Source organism: Vitis riparia, chromosome 6 (genome assembly GCF_004353265.1).
Source record: "Vitis riparia cultivar Riparia Gloire de Montpellier isolate 1030 chromosome 6, EGFV_Vit.rip_1.0, whole genome shotgun sequence".
NCBI lineage: Eukaryota > Viridiplantae > Streptophyta > Magnoliopsida > Vitales > Vitaceae > Vitis > Vitis riparia.
The window spans coordinates 6,884,202-6,910,523 of NC_048436.1; the positions used below are offsets into that span (position 1 = coordinate 6,884,202).

A 26,322-nucleotide genomic window follows, 5' to 3' on the forward strand; every position below is an offset into this window, starting at 1 on the left:
GTAAGAATTCAAGGTTTGTAAAAAAAATAAAGTAGTTTCCTGTTATTGAATGATTAAAAGATTCAGTTATGAGTGTGTTTGCTGACTACTGAGGCAGCAAGGGATTGGTTTTCAAGCAAATGGTTTTATTCTGCCAGCTATAAAGAGATTGATTGTTTGACCAGAAAACCTATCAGGGCTATGTCAATCTGCAGGTTTATGTATTTTGTCGTATGGAGGTTTATTTATTTTGTCAAATGGAATGTTCTAGAGCTAATTTTCTTTTGAAGTTCCTATATTCTAAATCTTTGAATTTTGTTAACATTTCATTTTGGGATTGAGTTAATATGCTGTAACCATTGCGTTTTTACATTTCAAAACAGATGGAAGTCAGTTATGTAAGTTGTATCTTTCTAAAGAAATGAGTTATTAAAATACATTTTATTGTGAATTTTTTTCCGATGTGGTTGTTAAATTTCTTCTAATATTTCATTATTATTCATTTTTATTGGTGTGGAGATTGGATAAGTCATATTATTATCTGTTTTATAGTTAAATTGACTAATAATCATAATTTTACAAGGCAGCAAATTAGAATGTGAACTCGGTATAGTTTTTCTTTAGAAAAATCCATTAATGCATTTAGTTGTAGCTGTTTTTCTTGAAATATTATAGGAGATGTGTTTTAGCCAATATTGGTTACAAGATTTAACACCTTTTTCTTTCCATAGTATTCTTGATTTGGTTATTCCTTTTCTTTGTCCTTATCTTTTTGTGTAGATGGATGGTGGCCATGATTGTTGTTTAAGTTAATTTGGGATCTTAATCCATTCTCTAGCACAGTACACCTTTATACCATCATGTTATTTGTTAATAACTGATTTGACATAAAAAAAATGATCTACCTGACTGGATCTTGATTTGCATTTGATATTAAGATAATTATGTCCTTCAGAATGTTGCTGACTTTTAGCGAGCAAACACAAGGTCAAAAGTTCCCAGAGAATGCATCCGACCAGCAAATGCTTGAAATAGTTATGGCCAGGTTGGATCTCCTCCTATGATTATAGTAGCCACTTACAACAGTATTTGAAATCAATCAAGTCTGCAAATGTGCTTGCAAAAGAGCAGCAGAATGGGTGTCATTGATAATTGGTACTTTAAATTGTGGTCTTATTTAAAGAAAGATTCAAGATAGTTGCTAGCCTTTCTTCTTAAGTTTTTATATTTATCTTGAGCTTGCTTTGATGAACATTGTTTTATATTTTGTTGAAGCTTATTTGGGGAAAAAAAATCATGCTTGTCTGCTAAGAGGAGAAGAAAGGAAAGAGGATTGCTGGACTCTCTATCAGTTCACACCTGTTACTCAACATATCCACATATCTGCGACTATTATTAAAAAGAAGATTTGAATTAGTGTACTGTCTTATTGATGTCAAAATTACACAAAGACCCTCATCTTATAATTAAAAGTAAAAGAATAGTAGTAATTCCACAATCATGGACCCCTCAGTGGTTACCTTTTCAACTTCTTCCACATTTTACACCCTCATATCCTAACTTTTCCACCTCCTCTTTCAACTTCTTCCACATGTTACACCTGTGTATGTGTGCATGAATTTAGAGGAGAAAGGGAACATACATATATTCCCTCGATAAATGATTAAGCCCTCAACAGTTTCTTAAGTTGGTGCATTTGTATCACACATGTTCAACTTGCCTAATACCCAGTGAATCACATGACTTGTCACCCTTACTAGAAACATCTACAAGTTGATTGCTGGTTTTTCACAATTTATTTTTTAATGGGTGATTGTTGGTTTTTACAACTGAAATATAAATCTCTTCAGATTTGCTTTCTCCCCTAATAATGTGTCTCTCCACCTCAATATCCTTAGCCTGTCATGACAAATGGGATTGTGAGCTATGAGAATGGAAACTTTACTGTCACCATATAAACTAATGGGTAAGTAGCATCTACTGCCCAGGATTTCAAGAAGAATCTTGAAGCACACTAGGTTGTAAAGATCATGGTCACCTCTCTAAACTCTTCTACACTTGACCTTGTTACCACTTCTTATTATGAATCCAATTTTTACAATGTTACCTGCCATAAAGTGGGCCATCTTTGTTGGGATGGAGTGATTGGTTCAGTCTTTGAAAGATGTTTTTATTTGATCCCTGTTTCTGTAGTCTAGAGGTTGTTTGGGGGCTGATGTTTCCGCTTTGTTTTATTTCATTGGTTACATAGGGTCCCATTAACTTCTTTCTTTCTTATCTTTTGGCACCTTTTGTGTTCTTCCGATTACTAGGGGTGCACCCTCCTTTATTTTCTGATTGGCGCTTGTCAATATATACTCCTTGTCTGCCTAGTAAAAAGAAAGAATGCAATTTCCTTATGGACCTCCCATTACTAACAGAACCAATTGCTATCCCAATTTGTAAATGTCTCAACTCTAATATGACCATGTTGGTTGTACAGAGTTCCCTCACTAGCACATGCCTTTAGGTACCTTAATACTCTGTGTGTAACCTTAGATGATGTGAAGTGGGTCAATGCATGTATTGGCCTATAACAGTCACCACACATGCATTATCCAATTAGTTTGAGACAAATAGAAATAGATGAGTTTAATGGATAATCTTTGATGCATCCCCAAACCGTTGAATGAGTTTCCCTTGATTACCACTCAGTGGTTCATCTAGATTGGTGTATCTATTTTTTTACATCCTGTCATCATAGTTTCTTTTAGCATGTGTAGCACATACCTTCTCTTATAAGCAAAGATACCCTTATCTAACAAAGTGATCTTAATTGTAAGGAAGTGTCTTAGGTGACCTAAGTCTTTGATCTCACTCTCTTCCAAGTGTTTCTTTAACAAGTGCAATTATCAACTAACACAATGTTGGCAACATGCACAATTTGGATAATCCAAATTTTAGTAAGAGCTCCCCAAAGTGAAGGGTACAAATTGTGCTTAATGTCCCTATCCATATCATAGATAATGCGCATAGTGCGTCGAGCTCCACTTATATATGTGATTGTGCTTGTGATTATCGAACAAACGAGAAAGAATATTAAAAGAATAGTTGTTAGCTCTAACAATACCCAAACTGGAAAAGTAGAATGGGAGATGGATCTGGATGCTGTGACTTCATCTAATAATGCACCTGATTAAGCAGAAGTTGCCAATTTCTGCTTTTATCCAGAAGTAGAAGCTGAAATCATGACTTCAAAGGGAAATATTGATAAGTAAAAAATGGCCATGAGAAGCAATCTTATTCTTGCTTCTGGATGAAGCTTTTTTTTTTTTTTTTAAAAAAGCAAAAGCAATTTTAATTTTATTATTTTTTATTTTTTGAAAATAAACATGCTTTTGAGTCAAAAGATCAATCCAAAGAGCATTATATTTCCATATCAATATTCATTAAAAAATATCAGAATTTGAAACCTTTCTTCATGTAATGTCTTCATGTACTTTTGTCATGGTACTTGTTTGTATGTATTATTTAGCTATATTCTCTTTCCTTATGTGAGGAAATAATTCACTAAATTCTCCAATATAGGTATGAAAAAGAACTTATGCATCCTATTCAGAATCTTCTTAAAGGCGAGCTTGCTCATGCTTTACTCATCCAGGTAGTATATGCTACTATTAGTAAGTCTGGAAGTTTTTAAAACAGTTGTTTAACAATGGCTTTATGTCATTACAGATTCAAAAGCTAAAACTGGATATTGAGACGTGAGTGAAGTGAACTCATACCCTTGGTTGGATAATTATATCTATTTTAGATACAAGTTCATCTCATTGTTTAGTTCCTACTGACTATCTGCTAAACAGGGCAATGCTTGAACTCAACCAGATCCTCAGGGCCAATGAAATCAATTTTGCAATACTAGCTGCTTTACCAGCTTTCTTTGTCTCTCTTCTTTTAATCATGTTAGTTCGTGCATGGGTTAAGCAGGTGATATAATCGAAGAGCTCTGTTATGTTTCTTTGGGTAATTTTATAGAGTAATAATTTAGTTGCTGCATTGTTTTATGGCCTTATATGCAGTTTCTTCCATATATGGTTTTAATATTGCAATTCATATAGCTCTCTATATATCTTAGTCAATCCCTTACAACTACAAATTAATTGGAGGCAATGTTTGTTGAGTTAAATGGACGGACTTGCTGTACTATCTCTCTCTCTCTCTTGGATGGGTAAAGCAAAAGTGTGATGGACTTGCTGAATTCATTTAGCTTGCACCAATTGCATGTGGCTCCAGTTCACTTGTGTAGCATAGGGAGATTTTCCTGCAGACTACATAGGGCCTAGAGGGGGCAAATGCCCCCCATTGAAAAAAAAAAGGAAAAAAACTACAACAGTTGGAATTGAGCCTTGGCCAAATATATAGAAAGGTATTGAGGTTTACCACTAGGCTAAATGTGTTAGTCATCCTACATTTTGTTCCCTCGGAATGAGTTTTTGGCTTCGCCATTGCTGACTCATGTGTTCCTTTTCCTTCCTTGAATAGTGAACTTATTTTCAGGGCTTGAGCAAAACTGATTAAATTAGATCCTTGAATTAAAATTTCTGACTTCTAATACACCCCTAAACTTCTTGTGGTTTAAAAAAAAAACTTGGCCATTCTTTTGACCATTAGTGTGGATTTTTTCAATTAAACTAGACTTACTCATTTCTATTAAATAAAAAGGTCAAGAAGGAGACATCCTTTCATATTATACAAAATCTGATTAAAGCTGCAAGCTGTACACTTAAAAAGGAAACAAAAACAAAATAAAGCAATGATAGATAAAAGTTTAGTTGTTAAAAACTTAATACAGATATGATATGATGTGGTACATTTTTATGAAAATCGATTTGTATCACCAGTCTTTAACATATTTTAATCTTATGAGATATGATACAATGTGTAATTAATACATACACCCTTAACTATTTTTTATTGTTTCTGAAAATTTTCAAATTGAATTTGTTTTAAAGAATATCCTATTAATTGTTTAAAATGTATTTTAAGGTTAGAAAATAATCATAAAAGGGAAAGAAAGAATGGTAAATAATCCTTCTTATGAAGAAGTCACATATTTGTCAAAATTATATGAAATGTTGAAATTTTTGTCACATTATTCTTGCAATTAATATTGGGATGCATAAAGACATATATATCTACAACACATATAAGTATATATATATATATATATATATCTACCTAATTAGAAATTGGAGCTAAAAATTTTAAAAATTTGTTGTGGATTTTGTGATGATAAAACTCATATTTTGTTAAATTGAACTTCTCAAGACTCTAGTTTCAATGTTTTCATATGGTATGACATAATTTAACTCTTTAAATCCTACTATCTTTCATGAAATTGGTCATCCATTACTCTATATTTTATGCTTGAAATATATTTGTATTTCATATATTTATACATATTTTTTCTATTTATTTTTCAATATATAAAAAAACTTATGATACATGATATGATGCAACACATGATATAGAAAAGTAGAAAAATGATACATGATAAGATTTATGACTTGCAATTGTGATAAAAGTATGGAAATAGACATATCATCCTTCAAAACACTTTGTTTAAATATTTCCAAGTAGAATTAAGTTGAATATGAAACTTGATTTTAAACAACTTGATTTAATCTGTTATATGTTGTCAAACTAAAATTGTAAACACATTATGGGACTTAGTTGTCTACCAAGGGTGGAGCTTGCCCTCATTAAAAGCACTCTGTTAGGTTTCTTTGTTTTACTATGCATCTTCCTACCAAAGAGATGACCTGTGGCCTGATAGGGAAGATAGGAAGAAGTCTTATCTAGTTATGGTCAACTTTGTGTTTTTATAAGGAATTTGTGTGTTTGGGAATCCTAAACCTGTGTGATCTTAACAAAGGTTGATTGGGTAAGTGGCTTTGGAGGTTCGCATAGGAAAATGGCAGATTTTGAAAGAGAGTGGTATCAGCTGAGTTTAGTGTTCTGCAGGGGGGATATTAGGAAGAAAAGCTATGGGTCAGGGGCTCTTGAGGGTCATCAGGTAGGGTCAGAATGGACAATGGGTTTTTGTCGTTTGCTTAGTTTTGGGAAATGGTTAAAGGAATAGGTTCTGTTATGATGTGCACTGGGGTAAGACAACTCTCAAGGATCAGTTTTCTAGTGTTTTTTCTATTGTTAATCATAAGGAAGCCAAAGTGTGTGATTACTGGAGCATGGATGGGGGGCAACAGCACTGGAGCACCCTAACTATGTAGAAGCTTTCCAGGTACTCCCACTCTTTTCCTGCTTCAGACTTGTTTCATAGGATACCACCTAGAATGTATTTTTTGTGTACAAAGGTGGTTTGGGACAAGATTCTTACCTTTGGTTGGTTTGCCCACAATAATTGGCATTGCTTGGAAACAAAGCAAAAATTATGATTCACAATTTTGTTGCCACCCAAAATTCTTGAATATTAGGGGAATTAATTGGAGAGGGGCTAGCCAACTGCCTTGTAGACTATGTTAGCAGCTCTAGCAGTTTTAGGTTTAATTGTAAGTTAAGGCTTGGAGCCAATTCAACTCTTAATACTAGCATATGCCAATTTGTCTTGCTTTGTTTTTTTTTTTTTTTTTTTTTTTTAAAGTGCATAAAATATATAAATTCTAAAACTGAAGATCGAAATCAGAATTGGAAAAAGTTTCCTAGTTTATCATTGGAAGAGTTTTAAAATAATTTGGGACTTATGCTAACAATTTGAGATTATTAGCATCTAGAATATTCTTAAATAATTTTCAAATTATTGTTTTCTGCATTGCTGATAAGCCAACAAGATGGTAACATGTGACATTGACTAAGTGAAATGTAAAAAATAACAAATGAAAGAGTAGAGTGCAAGCTTGGTAAGCAAAGGGAAATTGAGGTGGGGACCAGTAGGAAGCATGCTTTTAGGAGGATATCCCATATCCAAGGTGTCTCTAGGTGGTTGTCCTATGGGTGTTTCTTTGGGTACCCCTTTTAAATCATTGGCAGCTTAGGATGGGGTGGAAGAGTGGTTCCATTAAAGACTAGGCAATATATCTCTAAAAGGGAGAGGCTCACCCTAATCCGGAGCACATTATCCAGCTTGATATCTATTTTGTGTTTTTGTTTTGCCTCTCAAGGATGGTTAGATTGAGGTTGGAATAGATTCAAAGGGATTTTCTTTGTGGAAGTGGGGGCTCTAGAGAGAGACTACATCTAGTGAAGTAGGCGATTGTTTGTTCAGATAAGAGGAAGGAGGGGCTTAGGTGTTAGGTCTCTCTTTGCTTAACAAGGCCCTTCTTTGCTAGTGGGGTTGGCGATATGCACATGAAAGAGAGGCTCTTTTGAAGTAAGTCATGGGTGGCAAATATGGTAAAGAAGCAAAAGGATGGCACTCCTGTGAAGTGAGAGAGGTGTACAAGGTTGGATTATGGATGACCATCAGGAAGGATTGAGATCTTTTTAACAATAGTCTCTTTTTCAATGGACAATGGAAGGAGGGTAAAGATTTGGAAGGATAAGTGGTTTGGTGATAAACCTTTGTGTTTATCTTTTACTTGTCATAATTGTGTTGAAAGAGGCGTGGGTGGTGGATTTATGGTATCAATCAAAGGAAGGGGGTTACTAGAATCCTTGCTTCTCTAGACATTTGAGCAATTGGAAAGTGGAAAATGTAGAGCGATTCCTTTTTAGATTGCAAGGGAAGGTGGTGAATAGGGAAGGTGAAAATAAAGTGATTTGAATGGAGTTAAAGAGTGGAGCCTTTTCTGTCAAAGTTTGTTACTTTGTCCTCAATCTAGGGAGATCGGTTCCATTCCCAATGGGTATTATTTGGAATTCATGGGTTTCATCTAAAGTGAGTTTCTTTGCTTAGGAGGCAAGTTAGAGAAAAGTATTGACTTTGGATTAACTTCAAAAGAGAGGGTGGTTGTTGGCAAACAAATGTTTTCTTTATCAAAACAAGGGAGAATCCATTGATCACATCCTCTCTTTTTTCAAGATCTCAGGTTTTATGACAACTCTTATTTCTCTATTTGGCATATCTTGGGCAATGTCCTCCTTTGTTAGGGAGACTCTCTTAGGATAGCATGATTCCTTGTGGAAAAAAATGAAAAAATGTGTGGCAAGTAGCTCCTTTATACATTGTTTGAACAATTTGGAAGTAAAGGAATAGAAGATTGTCTTAAAATGAGGAGCATTCCAATCAAAGACTTAAAAACACTTTTCTCAGTTATTTTTTATCATGGGCTAAGTTGTATGTAAATGAAGGTCTAATGTCCTTAATTGATTTTATTGATTGGTTGGGTTCTTATTGAGGGAGGGAGTAGTTTTTAGCAGTACCTCTTCTTTTTTGTTATGCCTTTTGGGAACCTTTGTATATGTCATGTGTACTTTGGTGCACTCTTTTGGTGCTTTCATTATATTATACTTAATTACCAATAAAAAAAAAAAGAGTTTTTTACGAAGAACATATTAAGACATTCTATCCCATGGGCCTCAAATACCATATATGCTAGACGCTCATCTTTCTAGAGTATGTTTAAGCCATTAGCTAAAATGTTATGGTGCCTCATTACTTTCAGATGCTTCAAAGTACGGAATTGATTCTTAGAAGTTGGGGCTCATATCAGGTCCCTTGAGCCATAGTTCTTTCGTGCTCTGAGGCTGCTCTTACTCCTTGGCAAATTTACTGAAAACATGTACTATTAGGAGTGCCTACCTTGAGTTATCACACCTGAGTGTATCCCTTAAACTTGCATTCTATTATTATTAGGTACTTTTATGCAGTCAAGGCTGCTTGCACCAAAGAACAACTCACATTTAGGAGAGCGTGACCTCGAACTTGTGTCAATATCCTTGGTCCAGGTGCTGAAAAAGCATCATCTTGACAGAAGGCAAGGTGATTTGAAGGCCTTCACTTGGTAGGTGCATGATGGCTTATCAGAATAGTTGCACAGCCTCATAGTTTGGTTCATTTTATTTTGGTCTTCTGATGGTATTTAGAAAGCTTTTCAGATTGTGACATGATTTCAATTTGGATTTGTTGAGAGAGAGAGAAAGAAGAAAAACCTTAATTCTCATTCATGTAATTTCTACTTACAATTGAGAGATATATATATATACAAGGTTAGGAGTCCTAACTACCATACATGTGACCTATATTAACAAGGAAAGATAATATACTATAAATACATTATATTCAACATTCCCCCTCAAGTTGGAGCATATACGTCATATGCACCAAGCTTGTTACAAATATATTTAATCCTAGGACCTCTGAGAGATTTAGTGAAGATGTCTGCTAGTTGATCATTTGAATTAACAAAACTTGTAGCAACACATCCTGATGCGATCTTCTCTCTAATGAAATGACAGTCAACTTCAATATGCTTGGTCCTTTCATGAAAGACTGGATTGGATGCAATATGTAATGCGGCCTGGTTATCACAGATGAGTTTCATCTGTTCATCTTTTCCAAATCTCAACTCCCGAATAAGATGTCTCAACCATATGAATTCACATGTTGCCAAAGCCATAGCTCGATACTCGGCTTCAGCGCTAGATCTGGCCACTACATCTTGTTTCTTACTCTTCCAAGATATTAGATTACCTCCAATAAAAACACAGTACCCTGAAGTGGAATGCCTATCTGTGGGTGAGCCAGCCCAATCTGCATCTGTGTAACCAACAACCTGAGTATGACCTCTGTTCTCGTACAATACACCTTGGCCTGGTGTACTTTTGATATATCTAAGAATGCGGATTACGGCATCCCAATGGCTATCACATGGTGACTGTAGGAATTGACTAACAACAGTCACAGGAAAAGAAATGTCTGGACGAGTAATGGTGAGATAGTTCAATTTACCTACGAGCCGTCGATATCTCCCGGGGTCTCCTAAAGGCTCCCCCTGTCCTGGTACAAGTTTGACATTCGGATCCATAGGTGTGTCTACCGGTTTACAGTCTAACATATCGGTTTCTTCCAGGATGTCTAAAGCATACTTCCTTTGGGAAAGAACCACACCAGAACTAGATTGAGCTATCTCAATTCCCAAGAAATACTTGAGTTTCCCCAAGTCTTTGATCTGAAAGTGGGTAAAAAGATGTTGCTTTAGTTTCTGAATACCATCTTGATCACTGCCTGTAATGACGATGTCGTCCACATAAACAACCATATAAATACACTGTTCTAAGGAGTTATGATGATGGAAAACTGAATGGTCTGCTGTACTGCGAAGCATGCCAAACTGTTGAACAATAGAACTAAAACGGCCAAACCATGCTCGAGGAGATTGTTTCAAGCCATATAGAGAACGGCGTAACCTGCACACTAAACCAGACTCCCCCTGAACAACAAAACCAGGAGGTTGCTCCATATAAACTTCCTCGGCAAGATCACCATGAAGGAAGGCATTTTTAATATCCAACTGATAAAGAGGCCAAGAACACATAGCAGCCATGGAGAGAAGCAAGCGGACAGAAGCAATCTTGGCAACAGGGGAGATTGTGTCATCATAATCAGAACCATAAACCTGAGTATAGCCTTTAGCAACTAAGCGGGCCTTAAGGCGATCAACCTGACCATCAGGACCAACCTTAACTGCATAGACCCAATGACAACCAACTGTAGATTTACCAGAGGGTAAAACAACAAGATCCCAAGTGCCATTAGAGTGTAGAGCAGCCATTTCATCCACCATTGCCTGTCGCCAGCCTGGATGGGAAAGAGCTTCATGGGTGCTCTTTGGAAGAGAAACAGAGGATATAGCAGAAACAAAAGCAGAATAGGGTGAAGATAATCGATGATAACTCAAAAAATTGTAAATAGGATGAGGATTACGAGTAGAGCGAGTACCTTTCCGAACAGCAATGGGTAAGTCATTAGGAGAAGGCAGAGCTGGGGTAGGTGAAGTCGAAGGGATAGGAAGTGAGTCAGCAGGTGCCTCAGCAAAAGGGAGAGGAGCAACGACATGAGGGCGACGATGATAAACCTGAAGTGGTCGAGGAGGCATAGCATCAGGTGGGGAGACAATGGGAATGGGCAAGACTTCAGAAACAGGGAGAGACTCAGAAGTGGTGGAAAAGAATGGTGAGTCCTCAAAGAAGGTGACATCAGCGGAGATAAAGTATCGATGAGTCTCAAGGGAATAACAACGATAACCCTTCTGAAGTCTGGAATATCCCAAGAAGAGGCACTTCATGGCTTTGGTGGAAAGCTTGTCCTGTCCAAGAGTGAGAATATGAACAAAATAAGTACAACCAAAGACACGAGAAGGAAGGAAATAAAGTGGTTGGTTAGGGAAGAGAAGGGAGTGAGGAATCTGATCGTGTAAGACAGGGGAGGGCATACGATTAATCAAACAACAAGCGGTAAGAACAGCGTCCCCCCAAAAACGAAAAGGAACATTACTATGGAGGAGGATAGTACGAGTTGTCTCAACAAGATGTCGATTCTTGCGTTCAGCTACCCCATTTTGTTGAGGAGTATGAGCACAAGAAGACTGATGAAGAATCCCATGATGAGACATAAACGAAGTAAATGGAGCTGAAAAATATTCCCTGGCATTGTCACTGCGTAACACACGAATAGAAATATTGAACTGGGTTTGGATTTCAGCATAAAATTTCTGGAAAATAGAGAATAACTCAGCTCGATTTTTCATTAAAAATAACCAAGTACAGCGAGAATAGTCATCAATGAAAGTGACAAAATACTGAAATCCTAAAGTAGACGCAGTCCGACAAGGACCCCAAACATCAGTGTGGACAAGCTCAAAAGGAGATTTTGCCCGATTATTCAAACGCTTTGGGAACGAGATACGAGTATGTTTCCCAAGCTGACATGACTCACACGGAAGCGACGACAAAGTGGAAAAACGAGAGACCATCTTCTGGAACTTGGAGATACTAGGGTGGCCTAAACGATTGTGAATGAGGAGAGGAGCATCAGTGGAAATGCAAACTGCAGGAGATGAATCCGAGGTGAGGTGATAGAGGCCTTGAGACTCACGTCCTATGCCGATCGTCTTCCCCGTACTCCGGTCCTGCAAGGTCACAAATTTATCAGAAAAGGTAATAGAGCAATTAAGAGTACGAGTGATTTTGCTGATGGAAATAAGATTAAAGGGACATTCAGGAGTATAAAGGACAGAAGTGAGAGGTAGAGAAGGCAGAGGAAGGGCCAAACCAATACCTTTAGCCACAGTTTGAGAACCATTAGCTAAGGTAACAGTAGGTAAAGCAGAGGTAGTAGTAATAGAGGAGAAAAGATCCTTATTACTAGATAGGTGATCAGAAGCTCCAGAATCTAGAATCCAGGGTCCAAGAGAAGATGTGTGGGTAAGGCAGGCAGAGGCATACCAGGCTGGGCAACAGAGGCAACAGAAGCCTGAGATGCGGAAGAGCTCGGAGGTTGAGGCAGCGGAGAATCAGAGGACTGGGCCACGTGGGCAATGCGAGGAGGCCGTCCATGTAACTGATAGCAATGATCGCGAGTGTGGCCAAGTTTATTGCAATAGGTGCAATGAGGACGTTGACCTCTACCTCGGGTACCACTGCGGCCTCCTCGAGAGCTAGTTTGAGAAACTAATACAGAAGAATCTGAAGTGCTATCAAATGGCAAAGTCTGAGTGGAGGAAATACGGAGGAGGCGAGCAAACACATCATCCAAGGACGGAACTGATGAACTACCAAGAATCTGATCGCGGACAGACTCAAGATCCGGACGGAGGCCAATAAGAGTAAGAACCATGAAGAACTTGTCAAGTTGTGTTTGTTGAACCCCAACATCAGGAGTAAGAGGCATCACAGTCAAGAACTCCTCCTTAAGAGAGGCAATCTGGCCAATATAAGTAGATAGATCCAAGTCCTGTTGGCTGATATGGACAATAGCAGAAGCCACCTTATAAAGACGCTGGATATCATTCGTGTATAATCCTTTGGCCTGAGTCCAAAATTTAAAACAAGTTTTGTAGGCTCGAAGATGAAGAAGAATCTTGGGATCAACTGATTGCCATAATACACTACATAACTGTGCATCTATCTTCCTCCACTGTACGCGGTCAACCTCAGGGATATTTGCCTCCTGTGTAATCAAGTGATCCTCATAGCCTTGACCCATAAACCAAAGTTCAACAGAGGCAGACCAGGAAAGATAATTTTCACTGCCGACCAATTTCTCCTAAGTAATCATAGGAGATCCAGATATGACAGAGGAAAAAATGGAAGTTTTAATAGCCATATCCACTTATCTGGAGAATGAAGTATGTTTGGATCGAAGAGAGCCCTAATACGGCTTCAGATTGCGGCGTGGCACCACCGAAAAAGGGAGACGGCCTCAGATTGCGGCGTGGTACCACCAGAAAGGTAGAAGAACACTTCCCAAGGCACGTGCAGGGATTGGAGTGGAGAAAAAGTAGTCGGAGCTTCGCCGAAAGACTGTTTGGAGGGCCGACGGAGACAAAAATCCCCAAAAGAGGTATGTGCAGGGCTCGGATGGGAGAACCAGGGAGGTAGGAAGGCTGGTCGGCGTCAGGCGAGGAGGAGGCGCGTCGCCGGAAAAGGCCTCACGCGCCTGCGCGTGAGATGCAGCCGCCGGCCGGAAATTGTGCGTGGCCGGCACGTGGATGCTCTTTTGGTGCCGGTGCCTTCACAAAAGTTGGAGATCTCCTCCAGGCGCTCCTTCTGGTGTGGTCGGTGTCGGAAAAATACGTCGCCGGAAAAATTCGCCGGCGGTGAGTGGTTTCTGACGACGATCCGACTGACCGGAAAGTATTGGGTGATGGGGAAGGTGACCGGAATGAAACACGGTCACCGGAAGGTTTCCCGGAGTTGATGACACGGGAAACAGGAAAGAATTAGGTTTTCTTCCTTAGCTCTGATACCATGTTGAGAGAGAGAGAAAGAAGAAAAACCTTAATTCTCATTCATGTAATTTCTACTTACAATTGAGAGATATATATATATACAAGGCTAGGAGTCCTAACTACCATATATGTGACCTATATTAACAAGGAAAGATAATATACTATAAATACATTATATTCAACAGGATTACTTATCTTAATATTTGTCAAAGATTCACTACCTAGTTGATTGCACGAGTAGTCGTAAAGGAATTTGATTCTGGAGTTTTCTCATTTAAAAAACAACATCACTACCATCTACATAAATATGCATGCTTCATTAAGAGGAGGTTTTGTTGCAGAACTTTTGAGAAAGCTAGAAGAGAGTGCTCTAAAGTTTTTCAAATGAAACCCCTAGGAAACCTCAGTTAAAGACCTAAAAAGTGTGTTAGATAGTTGACAGTGAGGAACAGACCTAGAGAAGGGGTAAATAGATCTCTTTACTTTTTACATACTTTCAAATCACAATTAATTTAGAAATTAGTCTTGCAAAAACTTAAGTTAAAGACCTGTTTTAAGATTAATTTTGTCTAACTTGAATCTCAAAATCTGGAGTAAATATCTACTTGCTAAAATTTCAAAATTAATATCCCCCTGACTACATTGGGCATAAGGAATACTGTAATGTACACATCAACCGACCCTTTTCATGCCCTTGAGACCTCGCTCAAGTGGTAAAGGGTTGGGGTGGGTTTATGGGAAGTTCCAGGTTCAAGTCCCAATGAGGACAAAAAAAGAAAAAGAAAAAGGAAAAAAACAGAGCCTTTTCATCCTTCTGTTGTTATGGGAAACAGAGGATTCTGCAAGATGAAAATGATCTAATTCTTTGTAACACCATCTAATAACCCTCTGAAGATAGAAGCTAATAAAGAACCTGGTGGATATTCCCTAGTAATTAGAAAATGTTTTCTACAGGGAAAGTTGGCAAAATCTCATGGGTTATGTGAGATATTTTGTGTATATTTATAAAGTTTTTAGGTCCTCTTTTTGTTAGTTGACCCTTGATCTTCTTTGTGACTTTTCAGGGTTGTCTGATTGTTGTCAGTTTCCTGATCGTGTATCTTTTTCTTTCCTTTTTTCTGGTTAAATAGGATCTGAATATATACTGTTTTTACGAATACGAGATTATGATTCTGCTTTAGAAACTAATCTTGCGCTTGGAAATAACAAGAAGGATTCTGTAAATCTTATTCATGCAAACCATCTTTGCGGAATTCTTTCTAGAAGTTTATTCTTTGACTGAAGGTGATAGATGTGAGTGCAGGTGTGTGTGTTTCATGATGGTCCATTAAAATTAATTTTATAGGTTTTGAATACCTTTAGTTGATTACAAGGCCGATTTCACAGAAAACAGAATTGGATACTGATTAGGATTGTTCACCATTGTCCTGGGTGAGCTGGGATCAATCCTAGAGTGATTATTCTCCTGGGATTGGTCTTGGCATTATGGGAATAGATCTGAGTACCTCTCTAAGAACAAGCTCAATTATGTGCAAATTTGGCCCCAAAACCTTCTTATTGTTTTCAACATCTTTTAAAATGATTTTGAATGTTCAAAACAGATCTTGTGGTCTCTAAGTCAATAAGATATTCTGAGATGCTCATAATAAAGCTTGATGATTATTTTTTTTCATCATTATTAAGCCTTAATCAAGATTTTTATTTTATTTTTTGTATTTTTTGAAAAAACCTTAATCAAGTTTTTAGAATAAGGGTTATTGGATCAATAAGGTTTGTCATTACATGGCTTAGATAATGTTTAAATACATCCTCCTTCTAGCTGGGATTTTCCAGCACAAATTTGACAGGAGATCCTAAAAAGACAATTTTTGTTTATTTTAAACTGAAAATTCTATAGGCTTGAGATACTTTGCGCTCTTCATGATCCTATTGCCACTTCACCTTTGAACATACTTCCCTCAATTGCCTCACGCTCCCTTGTCATCTTGTCATCCTGCACGTTAGCACTCATAGATTACTTTAGGCGCTCCATCAAGGAACCCTATAATAGGCATGAAACTAGGTTTTACATCCTTATACAACCCTGATTGTCTATGCTCTTATGCCCCACTTAATCCCCAACTTGCTGCCCAATTGAATCTGGTATTGGTTTGGACTCGGTATGAAGTTCCAAATATGAAATAATTAATTGAATATTTTAAAAATTTTGTGTATGTTATTTTTAATTTATATTTTTCTTTCTTTTCCTAATAGGCTTTAATTTAATTTTTTTTTTTCTTCATGTCAACTCTTATCTCTTTATTTAATATGTTCAAGTTTCAGTTCCTTTTCTGTTGTGTATGGTATATTAGAAGCCATCCAGAATTCCCATACCTAAACTCAACAAGATCCAAGGACCATATTTTATAATAGTGGCAAGTACTGGTTTCGAGAAAACAGATTCAAACACAATTTGCAGACAGCTCTACTGAAAATTATCACAATTGTGTGGGATGAATCTCTACTACCTACTAATAATTGGTCCCTTTTCCCAACGAACTACGATATTTTCGGCCATGGATTGAGTTCCTACACCTGATGCAACAAGATCCAGGACTATATTTTATAGTAAGGGAAAGTATCAGATTCAAACACAATTTTCAGACAGCTCTACTGAAAATTTTCACACTTCTATGGGATGAATCTGCACTACCTATTGATAATTGGTCCTTCAGCCATTGATTGAGTTCCTACACCTGATGCAACAAGATTCAAGACTATATTTTATAATAGGGGAAAGTAAGGATTTAGGAATCATATTGAGTACATTTTTGTACAAATCTATTAAAAACTTCGCATTTTGGTATGGAATATATCTAAGCTACCTATTGCTATTGATAATAAAAACAACCTGTGGAAATTTTAACTTTATTACCACCCCACATATTTTTATGTGGCACACTCATCTGATTTCTGCTTATGCTTAATCAGGATACCAGGGCAGAAGGTAGGGGAAGAGTTGCTCGAATCCAGAGGAGGCTACTTGTTGTGGAGGTTGAGAAGTGGATTATGCAGTACCAAACTTGTATGAATCAGGGGAAGGTAAAGCACCAAATATTGTGTCTCAACTTAAAGAATGTTCTCAACTCATCAGTGCATAATGTTTTCTGGAGTGTCAGAAAGCAGTCATATTGGACTAATGCTGAGATATCTCTATCTTTAAGACATTAATGTTTACACCTGTATTTGACCTTTGGGTTCATTCAAGAAAATTAGAATTATTCATTGTTTTCAAACTAGCTTCCTTATCAAGAGATTGATTAATCCTGGTCATCTTCTGCTTGTTTATCAACTGGTGAAGCTAATAAGTGTTGTCAATCCCGAATGAACCTAAAGCATGTGCATCAAATGATGAAGTTAAAAGTGGTGTCAAAATGGAGGGGGGGAAAAGGAAGTTTTTGAATGATATAACCATAATCTTTGAGGGATTAACTGTAGAGAGGAACAATGTTGAAGGCATGGTGGAAGAGGAAGGGCTGGTGGACTGGATTAACAATTGTAACTTGCCGTCATCGTCCTATAATCTAAAGGAAATTGGCTCTACTTCTAGAGGTTTTCATTCACCAAGGGATTGTTTGCTTCAAGTAGGTTGACTGGGTAATCTTTTACATGAGAAGATTGTGGTTGTAGAGGAGTCTGAGAGTCCAGGTTGTGCTGAAGAGTTCCAGGGGTTTGGACTGGGGGATGGGGTTTTTGAGAGGGCTTAGCTAACCTGTGAATGGTAAACTCTAGAATGGTTGTGTAGCTTCTCGTGTTCTCAGGAATGGAGTTCATATTGCTGCTCAATAGTGGTGTGAAGTTCCTGGTTCAAGTTAGGTTGTTGCAGTATTTGCCTACAGTGGATGCTTTGGATTTAGGTGACATTGAAGATAGACGATTATGAAGGTAGTGAATAGGGATAGGCTAGGTAGCAGGGAAGGAATCTCATGGAGCATAAGTCAAATACTCTCCCTGAGGAGGTTTCCTATGGTTTGGCCTTACACATTTGAAGAAGAAGGACCACCTTGGTCTGGTAGAGGGGATGGGTTAGTTGGTGAGTTCTCAGTTTTGAAGCCATTAGGCCGAGGGCATGCTTGCTTGGGTGTCACGCACTTGTGGCCCCCCTTCCCCCCAAAGCCCTGCGCCGGGGGATGCGGAGCAGGGGAGGACATTGGCTTCTTGTGGATGCCCTTGTCCGCGGTTGGCCTTAAAGTTGAAGTGGTTATGGTTAATCTTGGGCATTTATGGCCCCTAATGAGGATGAAGCTTAGAATGGTCTTTGAGAGGAGAACGGGCTACTTGGATCTGTAGGAGTGGTTTATAGTGTGGTTGGGATTTCCATGCAAGAGAAGAGGTTGTGGAAGAGATACACAGCTTTCAAGCAATCTTTCAGACTTCAGTGGGCAAATGTTTGGTGGAATCTCTTCCAAAAAGAAGTAGCAACACTAGAACAACTCTTAGATTAGGAGGAGAACTGTATGGAATTTGTCCAATCCTCTCCCATCCTTTGCCGGATATATTTCCATTCTTGTTTTGAAAGGTTTTTAGAGAGGAAGGGTTCTTTAATTTGAAAATATGTGGTTGCTGGAGGGTTTGTGGGAAAATTTTTGGTGGGAAGGTTTTAGTTTTGTTGGTCACCCAGTTATGTGGATAAATAAATTAAAAGGCATTGACTGGTGAGATGAAAACTTGGAATAGGAAGGAGTTGCAAAGGGTATTGCTGAGAAGGAGAGAGAGGTAGGATGGAGTGCTTGTCTCTGGAAGAGAGGCTTTAAAGATTTGATGCAAAGAGGGAGTTTGGGAAGCTGCTTTCATGAAGGAGATTTGAGACAAAAGTTTAGTGTCCAGTGGCTCAAGGAAGTCAATAAGAATGCCAAGGTTTTTTTATGGAGTCATGAGCTCTTGTTGCCATAACAATCACCTTAAGAATTAGTTACTGAAAGGGCTCATGATAAATATCTAGTATATGTGCTTCTGTAAGAGATTATAAATGAGTGGGACGAAATGAGTCCTAGTTCGGATGGTTATGACTGTTAGGAGATTGAGGGGAGTGAGAGTGAGTTGGAGAATCTTTCAAAGAAGAAATGTGCTTAAATGATTGTAATGGGTACAAAGCTCTTGCCCATGACATTTTCATACCTTTCCTCCAGAGGGATTGATGAGTGGTCTTGGAGGGTGTAATGAGGGACTTCAGGGCTGTCATTGATGCATAGCAGTTTGACTGGAGTTTCAACTGAACCTCTGTTGCTCTTACTCCTAAGAAAGGGGGAGGATCTAAACAATTTTTATTCTGTTAGTTTGGTGTGGAGCTTCTAAGAACTTGTTACTGGAAGTGTTGACACTGTGTCTCAAGGTGGTTAGTAGTGGCGGCAAAGTTTGACACAATTCGTGAACCTTGACATGAACCCAACATGCTTTTCGCAGGTTTAGGTTGAGTATAAATGGGTTTGGGTCAAATTTGTTTTAACCTGCATAACTTGTTTAATAAATAGGTAATTTTGGATCAACTTGTATAACACGAATTTAACCTAAATTGACCCATCTAATAATTTCACTATTAACTTAATTATATCTTTAAACTATTTAATCCATATTTGACTCATTTAATTTTTAAAAAATAAATAAATAAGTCAGTTGAGTCATAAACATGTTTAATTGAGACATTAATCATACAGACATATAGACATGTATAAGACCTAACTCAACCTGATTATTAAATAGGAGGACCTGATTATTGAATGGATTAAATGAGTTACATGACGTGTTACTTGTTTAATAATTAAGTTGTATTTGGGTTTATATTTTTTACATGATTAATATTCGTGTCGGGTTTGGGTTGAGTTATGTAATAGAATGCCTAGGCTTTGACACAATACAAACACGACCCACTAACACGAATTGTCAACCCTAGTGGTGAGTAGAGGTCTTATTTCTAAAAACGCATTTGTATTGGTAATATAAATTGTAGATGTAGCTATGGAGGCAAATGAATGTCTTCGTATTGAGGTGTGAGGTCCTCCCACGTAAATTGAGTACTGGAAAAACAATTTACAATCATGTCAATGGAAGCTTCTTCTGTATCTTTCGGTTCATATTGGCTTTGAGTGAGGTGAAGGGGTTGGATTATTGCGTGCTCTTCTTCTATCATGTTGAAGTGTTGGTGGATGGAAGTCCATTTGGTTTCTCAATAGTCTCAAGGGGTTGAGAGGGGTTCCCTTATTTCCTTATCCATTCATCTTAGTGATGAGGGCAGTTAGTAGCCCGATTTGTAGAGCAGTGGAAAGTGGAGGTTTGGTGGTCTAGAGGTGGGAGAGAGAAGGTAAGAACATTTCTCATTTTCTGTATGTACATGATTTTAGTTTCTTGTGATGCAAATTAGTTGCAATTAAGATATGTTAGGAGTGATACTTAATGTTTGAGGTAATTTTGCAGCTATGGACATGGAAGAAAATGTCATTATTTGAATCAAATGAGGGAGGTGGCTGAGCTTGGTGCATGACACTAGGTTGATTTGATCTAAAGCATGCTGGCTAGCTTTCAACTTAATTTCTTTATTTCCAATTCCTTGAGTGAATTTAAGGAGAGAAGCTTTCACAGAGATTTTTCTTATGGGAAGGCACAGGGGAAGGAGTTTAAATATCATCTTCTTGGTTTGGATGGCATGTGGGCCTAATAAGGATGGTGTTTTGGGTTGAACATGGATTTGTTAGGTCAGTGGTTGTAGGAGGTGTTCCATGGTCTGGCATTGGAATGATAATAGAGAAGCATATAAAGGGATTTGAGCTAGAAAGTCAATCGTGTGGTATCCTGGTTGGATGTTTGGTGCAGAGAGTTGCCTTTGAAGGATGTTTTTCTTGACATTTATGCTAATTCCGAAGGATAAAACAATGTTATTTGCTGACTAATAGAAGAAACATTCAGTTTTGGGGGTCTTCCTTGGAATATTTGCTTTGTTTTGGTTGGTACTTAAGTTGCAAGGTGTCTTTCTCTTTTTTTTTTTTTGTTTCTAATTCATTTTTTTCATCCTGTGTACACGGGTTCACACCCCCTTTTTGACGTTGGTTTTATACCACCATATTTACTTTTCAAAAATTGAATTAGCTATAACTGAGAAGTTTCAAATTCTTCATGTGCATGTTTGTTTTTCTAGTAATATAGCTAACACATGATATGCTACAGTTTTTTGCAATGGGTCTTTTTTGTAACCCTAGCAAAGCAAATGGAAATTTTCCTGTAGATTTTTTTTTTTCTTTGGGTTCCATTGAGAACAGAAGCAAACAAACAAATGCATGAAAATAATCAGAAAAAAAAAAAAGGAAAAGAAAAGATAGGAAAGGAAAGGAAAGGAAAACCACCTCATTCTGTGTTTTGCAGGAAAAAGATGCTCAATGCATGTTTGGAATGGTGTTATATAGTCTGGATCGGCTATACCGTGCTGTAGAGAGGCATGCAAAGGCAACTGGAGAATGGCTCTGGTAATTGTTGAACCATCAGTGTTCTCAATTATATGGCTGAATACTATAATGTATGCCACCCTGTGTGAATGTGTGACAAGGAGCTAACCAGTGGTTATAATTTGAACTTGAAACAGTTTGAGACAAGATATTGTTGAATTGGCGAAGCCTGGACTTGACACTGCTTCTAAGCTCATTTTGACAGCACGGATGGAACGGGTTTATGACTGCTTGCTTCCCTCACTGAAACGGCAGTAGCCTCATGCCCCTTTTTCTTCCATTCTTCTGCCTTCTTAATTGGCTGAATGATACAATTTTGAGAGGTAATGCCATGTCTCTTACCTCTACCTTAATTTTGAAGAGGCCTAACCTGTTTAAAGTTTACATCCTCCATCATTCTTTTAATCATACTGCACCCATGCAAGCAATTTTGAGAAGCATTTGTTTTGTTTGTACGCATGGTGCTTTCCACATAGTTTTGTTTGATTGTCAGGATCAAATAATATTCTCAATGTGATATCAAATATGATATCCCAGAATATTATATTCAATGAATGATGATACCTTAGGATATTATATCGATTAAGGCATCTTATGCCATGAAAATGTTTGGTTTGTCAAAAAAATATACAAAGCTATAGTTTGCAGAACTCTATCAAAATAGAGCTCTTCTGTGGCAATCCAAAGATGATCATCTCTTCAGAGCTCCTTGTCTTATAGTAATGAAGTAGCTAGAGATATCCCTGATTTTTAGGAACAGAAAAGCAACCACAATTTAAAGTATTGGACATGTACCCTAATCCTATTTCTACTCAACGGTTGTTGATCTCTGCAAGAAGCTGGACTATTCCATATTCTTCAACCTTCCCGGAAAATGGCTTAGATTTCTCTACCTCCTCCGATTTGTCCAACCTGAGCATGTGGTCTGCTTGCCTAGCGACCTTTTGTTGTTGTATGTACTCTCACGATGCTGGAATGTATGTCTTCTTTGTACCTGGATCTCTCATCCACTACTTAGTTGTCTTATCATCTCCAATATTTTGTTTGTTGTCCTCCCTTTTATCCTTCTTGCTATGAACTCATTTGGCCTAAAGACAGGTCGCAAGAGACTACTTGTAGTTGACAAGGAACTCTAGGTGCAGTCTAGCTGCCGTTCTTGAGGCTATGTTTGGTTCTCAAGAAAAATGGAGGGAAAATGCAAAGAAAAGAAAATAAAGAGGAAAATTAAAAGAAAGAAAAAATAAAGGAAAGTAAAAAATAGAGTTAAAATTGATAAATTATTTTTAATCTGTTGCTTCAAACTCGTTTTATTTATTTTAACTCATCAATATAAATATTAAATGATTTAAAAATGTATAAGTTTAATTTTAATTATATTTAATTTTCTTTGAAATTTTCTATAATACAATCAAATATAAGAAAATTATTTTTCTCTTTTCTAGGAACCAAATATAACTAAAGTGTGTTTGAAATTGCATGAACTTTGAGGTTTCCCATTCGAATTTGTAATTTGTTACTAGATTCTTTGCAAGAATATATTTTCTCTATTTACTTAAATTTTTTGCAAGTAATCTTTTCTTTTCAATTGTCTCTCTTTTAAATTTTTAGATCCAGCTTTTGTTAATCAATTTTTAGACTAAACTTTTACTCCTAAGAACTTCAGCTATTTTTCTTGGTAAATAATTGACATTTTATTTAGTGGAAAATCTATAAAAGAAAATTAAAAATAATAATGGTATGATTTTCTATAAATAAAGTTTTAAATGATAATTATAATGAAGAGTTAATTTCATTGACATCCCGTTTAGTATAAATGCCTTAAACCACCACATATTTTAAATTTGGTTGATTAACAACTTATAAATTTTCATTTTCAAAGAATAAAATATAGTTTTTAAAGAATTATTAAATACTTCTATTTAAAATATTTATTTTAATTAAAATCTCTCTAAAAAATAAGTTTAATAAAGGAAATAAATTTATAAAGGTGTTAATTGACAAAATTTAAAACCAATTAGAATTGAATGTATGTACATCAAACAATGAAATTAACCCTTATAATAAATAAATTCATAAAATTTGAAGTTTAGAACTAAAAAATTCTTTTCCATATTTGGTGAGAGTTAAGACATATGTGAGAATATAAAGGGGGTTTTCGTAATTTACCCTACATTTTTTTTCAATCAAATGGATAATTTTTTTTAAGGATTTATAATAGTTGTTAAGGTTTTAAAATTCAAATTGAAAAAGTGTAGCTGGACTTTATAATTTCAAATGAGAAAGTATAGGGTAAATTCACCCATTAGCCTTTTTTTAAATGAAAAGGCATCATCTACTTTTTGTTGCAAAAAGGAAAAAGTAAAAAATTTAGGAAATGATCTCTTTTCATAGACAAATATCATCATCCATTTTAAGTAATATGATTTTGTTAACTTGGTTTTTAATTATTTAATTTAATTTTTCTTAATTCTTTATATATATATATCATTTTTTATTATTTATTTATTTTTTCGATGGTTATCATATCTAATTTTTATTGCAGAAAATTTTGAAAAAATTAGGAAAAAACTATTCCTTTTTCATTAAAACTCTCTTTTGCATCCAACTTTTTAATGAATATTTTTAAGACAAAAATGTCCCTTGTTAGAACCCCTAAATTACCCTAAGCATAAAAATGCATCAAGTTCTCACTTCTTTCATATATTCTTTTATAATATCTTGCTAACTATAATAAAATTTAGCAAAAGAGTTTCTCACAAATTGATAAGCAAATAATCATCTCCAATGTTTTGTACAAGGGCTTCATATATATATATATATTCATTTCCAAACATCTAGTACTATGCTTTCGAACATTTTAAAAATGTTTCAAATTACACTTTTGAATATTTCTTTATTGTCCAATCTTTCAAGTTCAACACCATGAGACCATTTTTTATTTTAATTTTTCATTTCTATTGCATTTTTCCACTATTTTTCACTTTTAAATCACTTTTAATTTCTTTCTTTTTTTTAATTATTTTTATAACAAGATTTTTATCAAATGACCTGCAAAGAAGATGATTGAGAGAAAAATAAAAAAGAAGATGAGTTTACGGAGAGAAGAATGAGAATGATGTTTTGGTAATTTTTTACATTTCCTTGTTACATAAAAGAAGTGAAAACCGCCTGAAAAAAATATATATATCTTCCCTAATTATGTAAATTATTTTTAAAAATTATCTCTTCCTAATGTTGTTAAGTTTGTTTTTAACTTAATTTTTCAGAGATTATTCTATTATTAAAGCCAGTATGTTTTTTTTTTTTTTTTTCCAATGGTTATGATATTTAAATTTTTTGTTAGAGAAGAAAAAAATGAAACAACTGCGTAAAGATTTAGTGCAAGCATCATCTATTTTGATTTTGTTAATTTTTAAAATTACTTATTTAAAAAAAAAAAAGTTTCTGTGCTTTGAACATTATTTTCAAATATTATATCATCTATATTTCTTTTCTCTTTTTAACATTAAATTTATAAACTTAACTGTTTCATTAACAAAAAAATTTATTGTTAGACAAAGAAAAAAAATTGAAATTTTTTTCCATAATTATTTGAATTAATTTTTTTTTAAAAAAAAATTAATGGTTGCCATATCTAAATTTTTGTTGTAAGAAAAAAAAATGAAACCTTTTTTTAAAAGTACCTAACCCATTAAACCCCTTTGAAATTTTTTAAAAAAATTGGGAAAGTAGGAAGAAATCATATTTAGATATTTCCATCAAATTGATCTTTTCGGGTGTAATTAGTTTATTAAACATATAAATTTGTTATTATGTTGAAATAGAAAATGGAATGAAATAAAATATTATCGAAGTAAAGATATTTTCAATACCCGATAGGATGGGTTCTAACAAGTGCTATCACAAATGAAATGTTAGATCAAAGGTAAATTCTAGGAAATGTGCACAACATCAAGAAAGTTGTCATTTTGTTGATGAAACTATGGTAGTAAATAATGACTTAATTTAATCGCAAAATTCACAAGTAAAATTTTTGGCAATTGGTGTAGTTTGATGCGTGTCTTGTTTATATCTTAAGATTTATGTGATATAATGAATAATGACTTCAACAAAATGACCAATCAGGAAGAATTCAAGATACTATCAAAGGAGCGAAAAAATTCTTGAAAGAAAGATTATGAAACACTTTATGTAATATTCCAAGTAATAGATGAATTCATAAGTTAGAAAATCTTAAAAACAGAAACACTAAAAAAAGCATTAATTACTGTGAGGGCTTCTCTCCACGTGTCCTTCCCCAATAAAAAACCCTTGGTCCGTCCAAGGTAAGCAGATGATCCGTCTAAATGAAGATACCATCGTTCCAAGGGAAAAATGATCTAGAAGTGTACTTGGAGTGGGAGAAGAAGGTGGAGTTCATCTTTGAGTGCCATAACTACTCCGAGGAGAAAAAGGTAAAACTAGCTGTGATTGAGTTTACTGACTATGCTATTATATGGTGGGATCAACTTGTGATGAACAAAAGAAGAAACTATGAGAGGCCTATTGAGACATGGGAGGAAATGAAAGCCACCATGAGGAGGCAGTTTGTCCCTAGTCACTACATATGGACTTGTATCAGAAATTACAGAGTCTTACTCAAGGCTATAAGAGTGTGGATGACTATCACAAGGAGATGGAGATTACCATGATTAGGGCTAATGTAGAGGAGGATAGAGAAGCTACTATTGCAAGGTTTCTAAATGGGTTGAATCGGGACATTGCCAACATGGTGGAGTTAGAACACTATGTGGAGTTGGAGGACATGGTGCACATGGCAATAAAGGTGGAACGATAGCTTAAAAGGAAAGTAACTCAATCATTTCAAAATCCCGACTCCTTTGCTTCATGGAGTCCAAATGGGAGAAAAGATGAAGGGGTTGTTTTCAAGTCCAAAACCGAACCACCAAAAAGGAGAGATGAAGCTCCCAATGATAACAAAGGTA

General features: G+C 36.0%; 1 protein-coding gene across 2 annotated transcripts in view; it reads left to right on the top strand.

Moving 5' to 3' along the window:
* The window catches only part of LOC117916354 (protein DGS1, mitochondrial), a 51,259-nt gene extending 29,316 nt beyond the window's left edge, over positions 1–21,943 (top strand). Inside the window, exons 8-14 of one of the 2 annotated variants that reach the window (XM_034832308.1) lie at positions 935–1,024; positions 3,547–3,619; positions 3,694–3,722; positions 3,822–3,945; positions 16,836–16,946; positions 21,258–21,358; positions 21,475–21,943. In XM_034832308.1, coding sequence (XP_034688199.1) covers positions 935–1,024; positions 3,547–3,619; positions 3,694–3,722; positions 3,822–3,945; positions 16,836–16,946; positions 21,258–21,358; positions 21,475–21,595 — 649 coding nt within the window. In that variant the 3' untranslated portion in view covers positions 21,596–21,943. The remainder of the gene's footprint in view (positions 1–934; positions 1,025–3,546; positions 3,620–3,693; positions 3,723–3,821; positions 3,946–16,835; positions 16,947–21,257; positions 21,359–21,474) is intronic. The other variant, XM_034832309.1, reaches the window with a different exon arrangement.
* Positions 21,944–26,322: the final 4,379 nt, after the last annotated feature.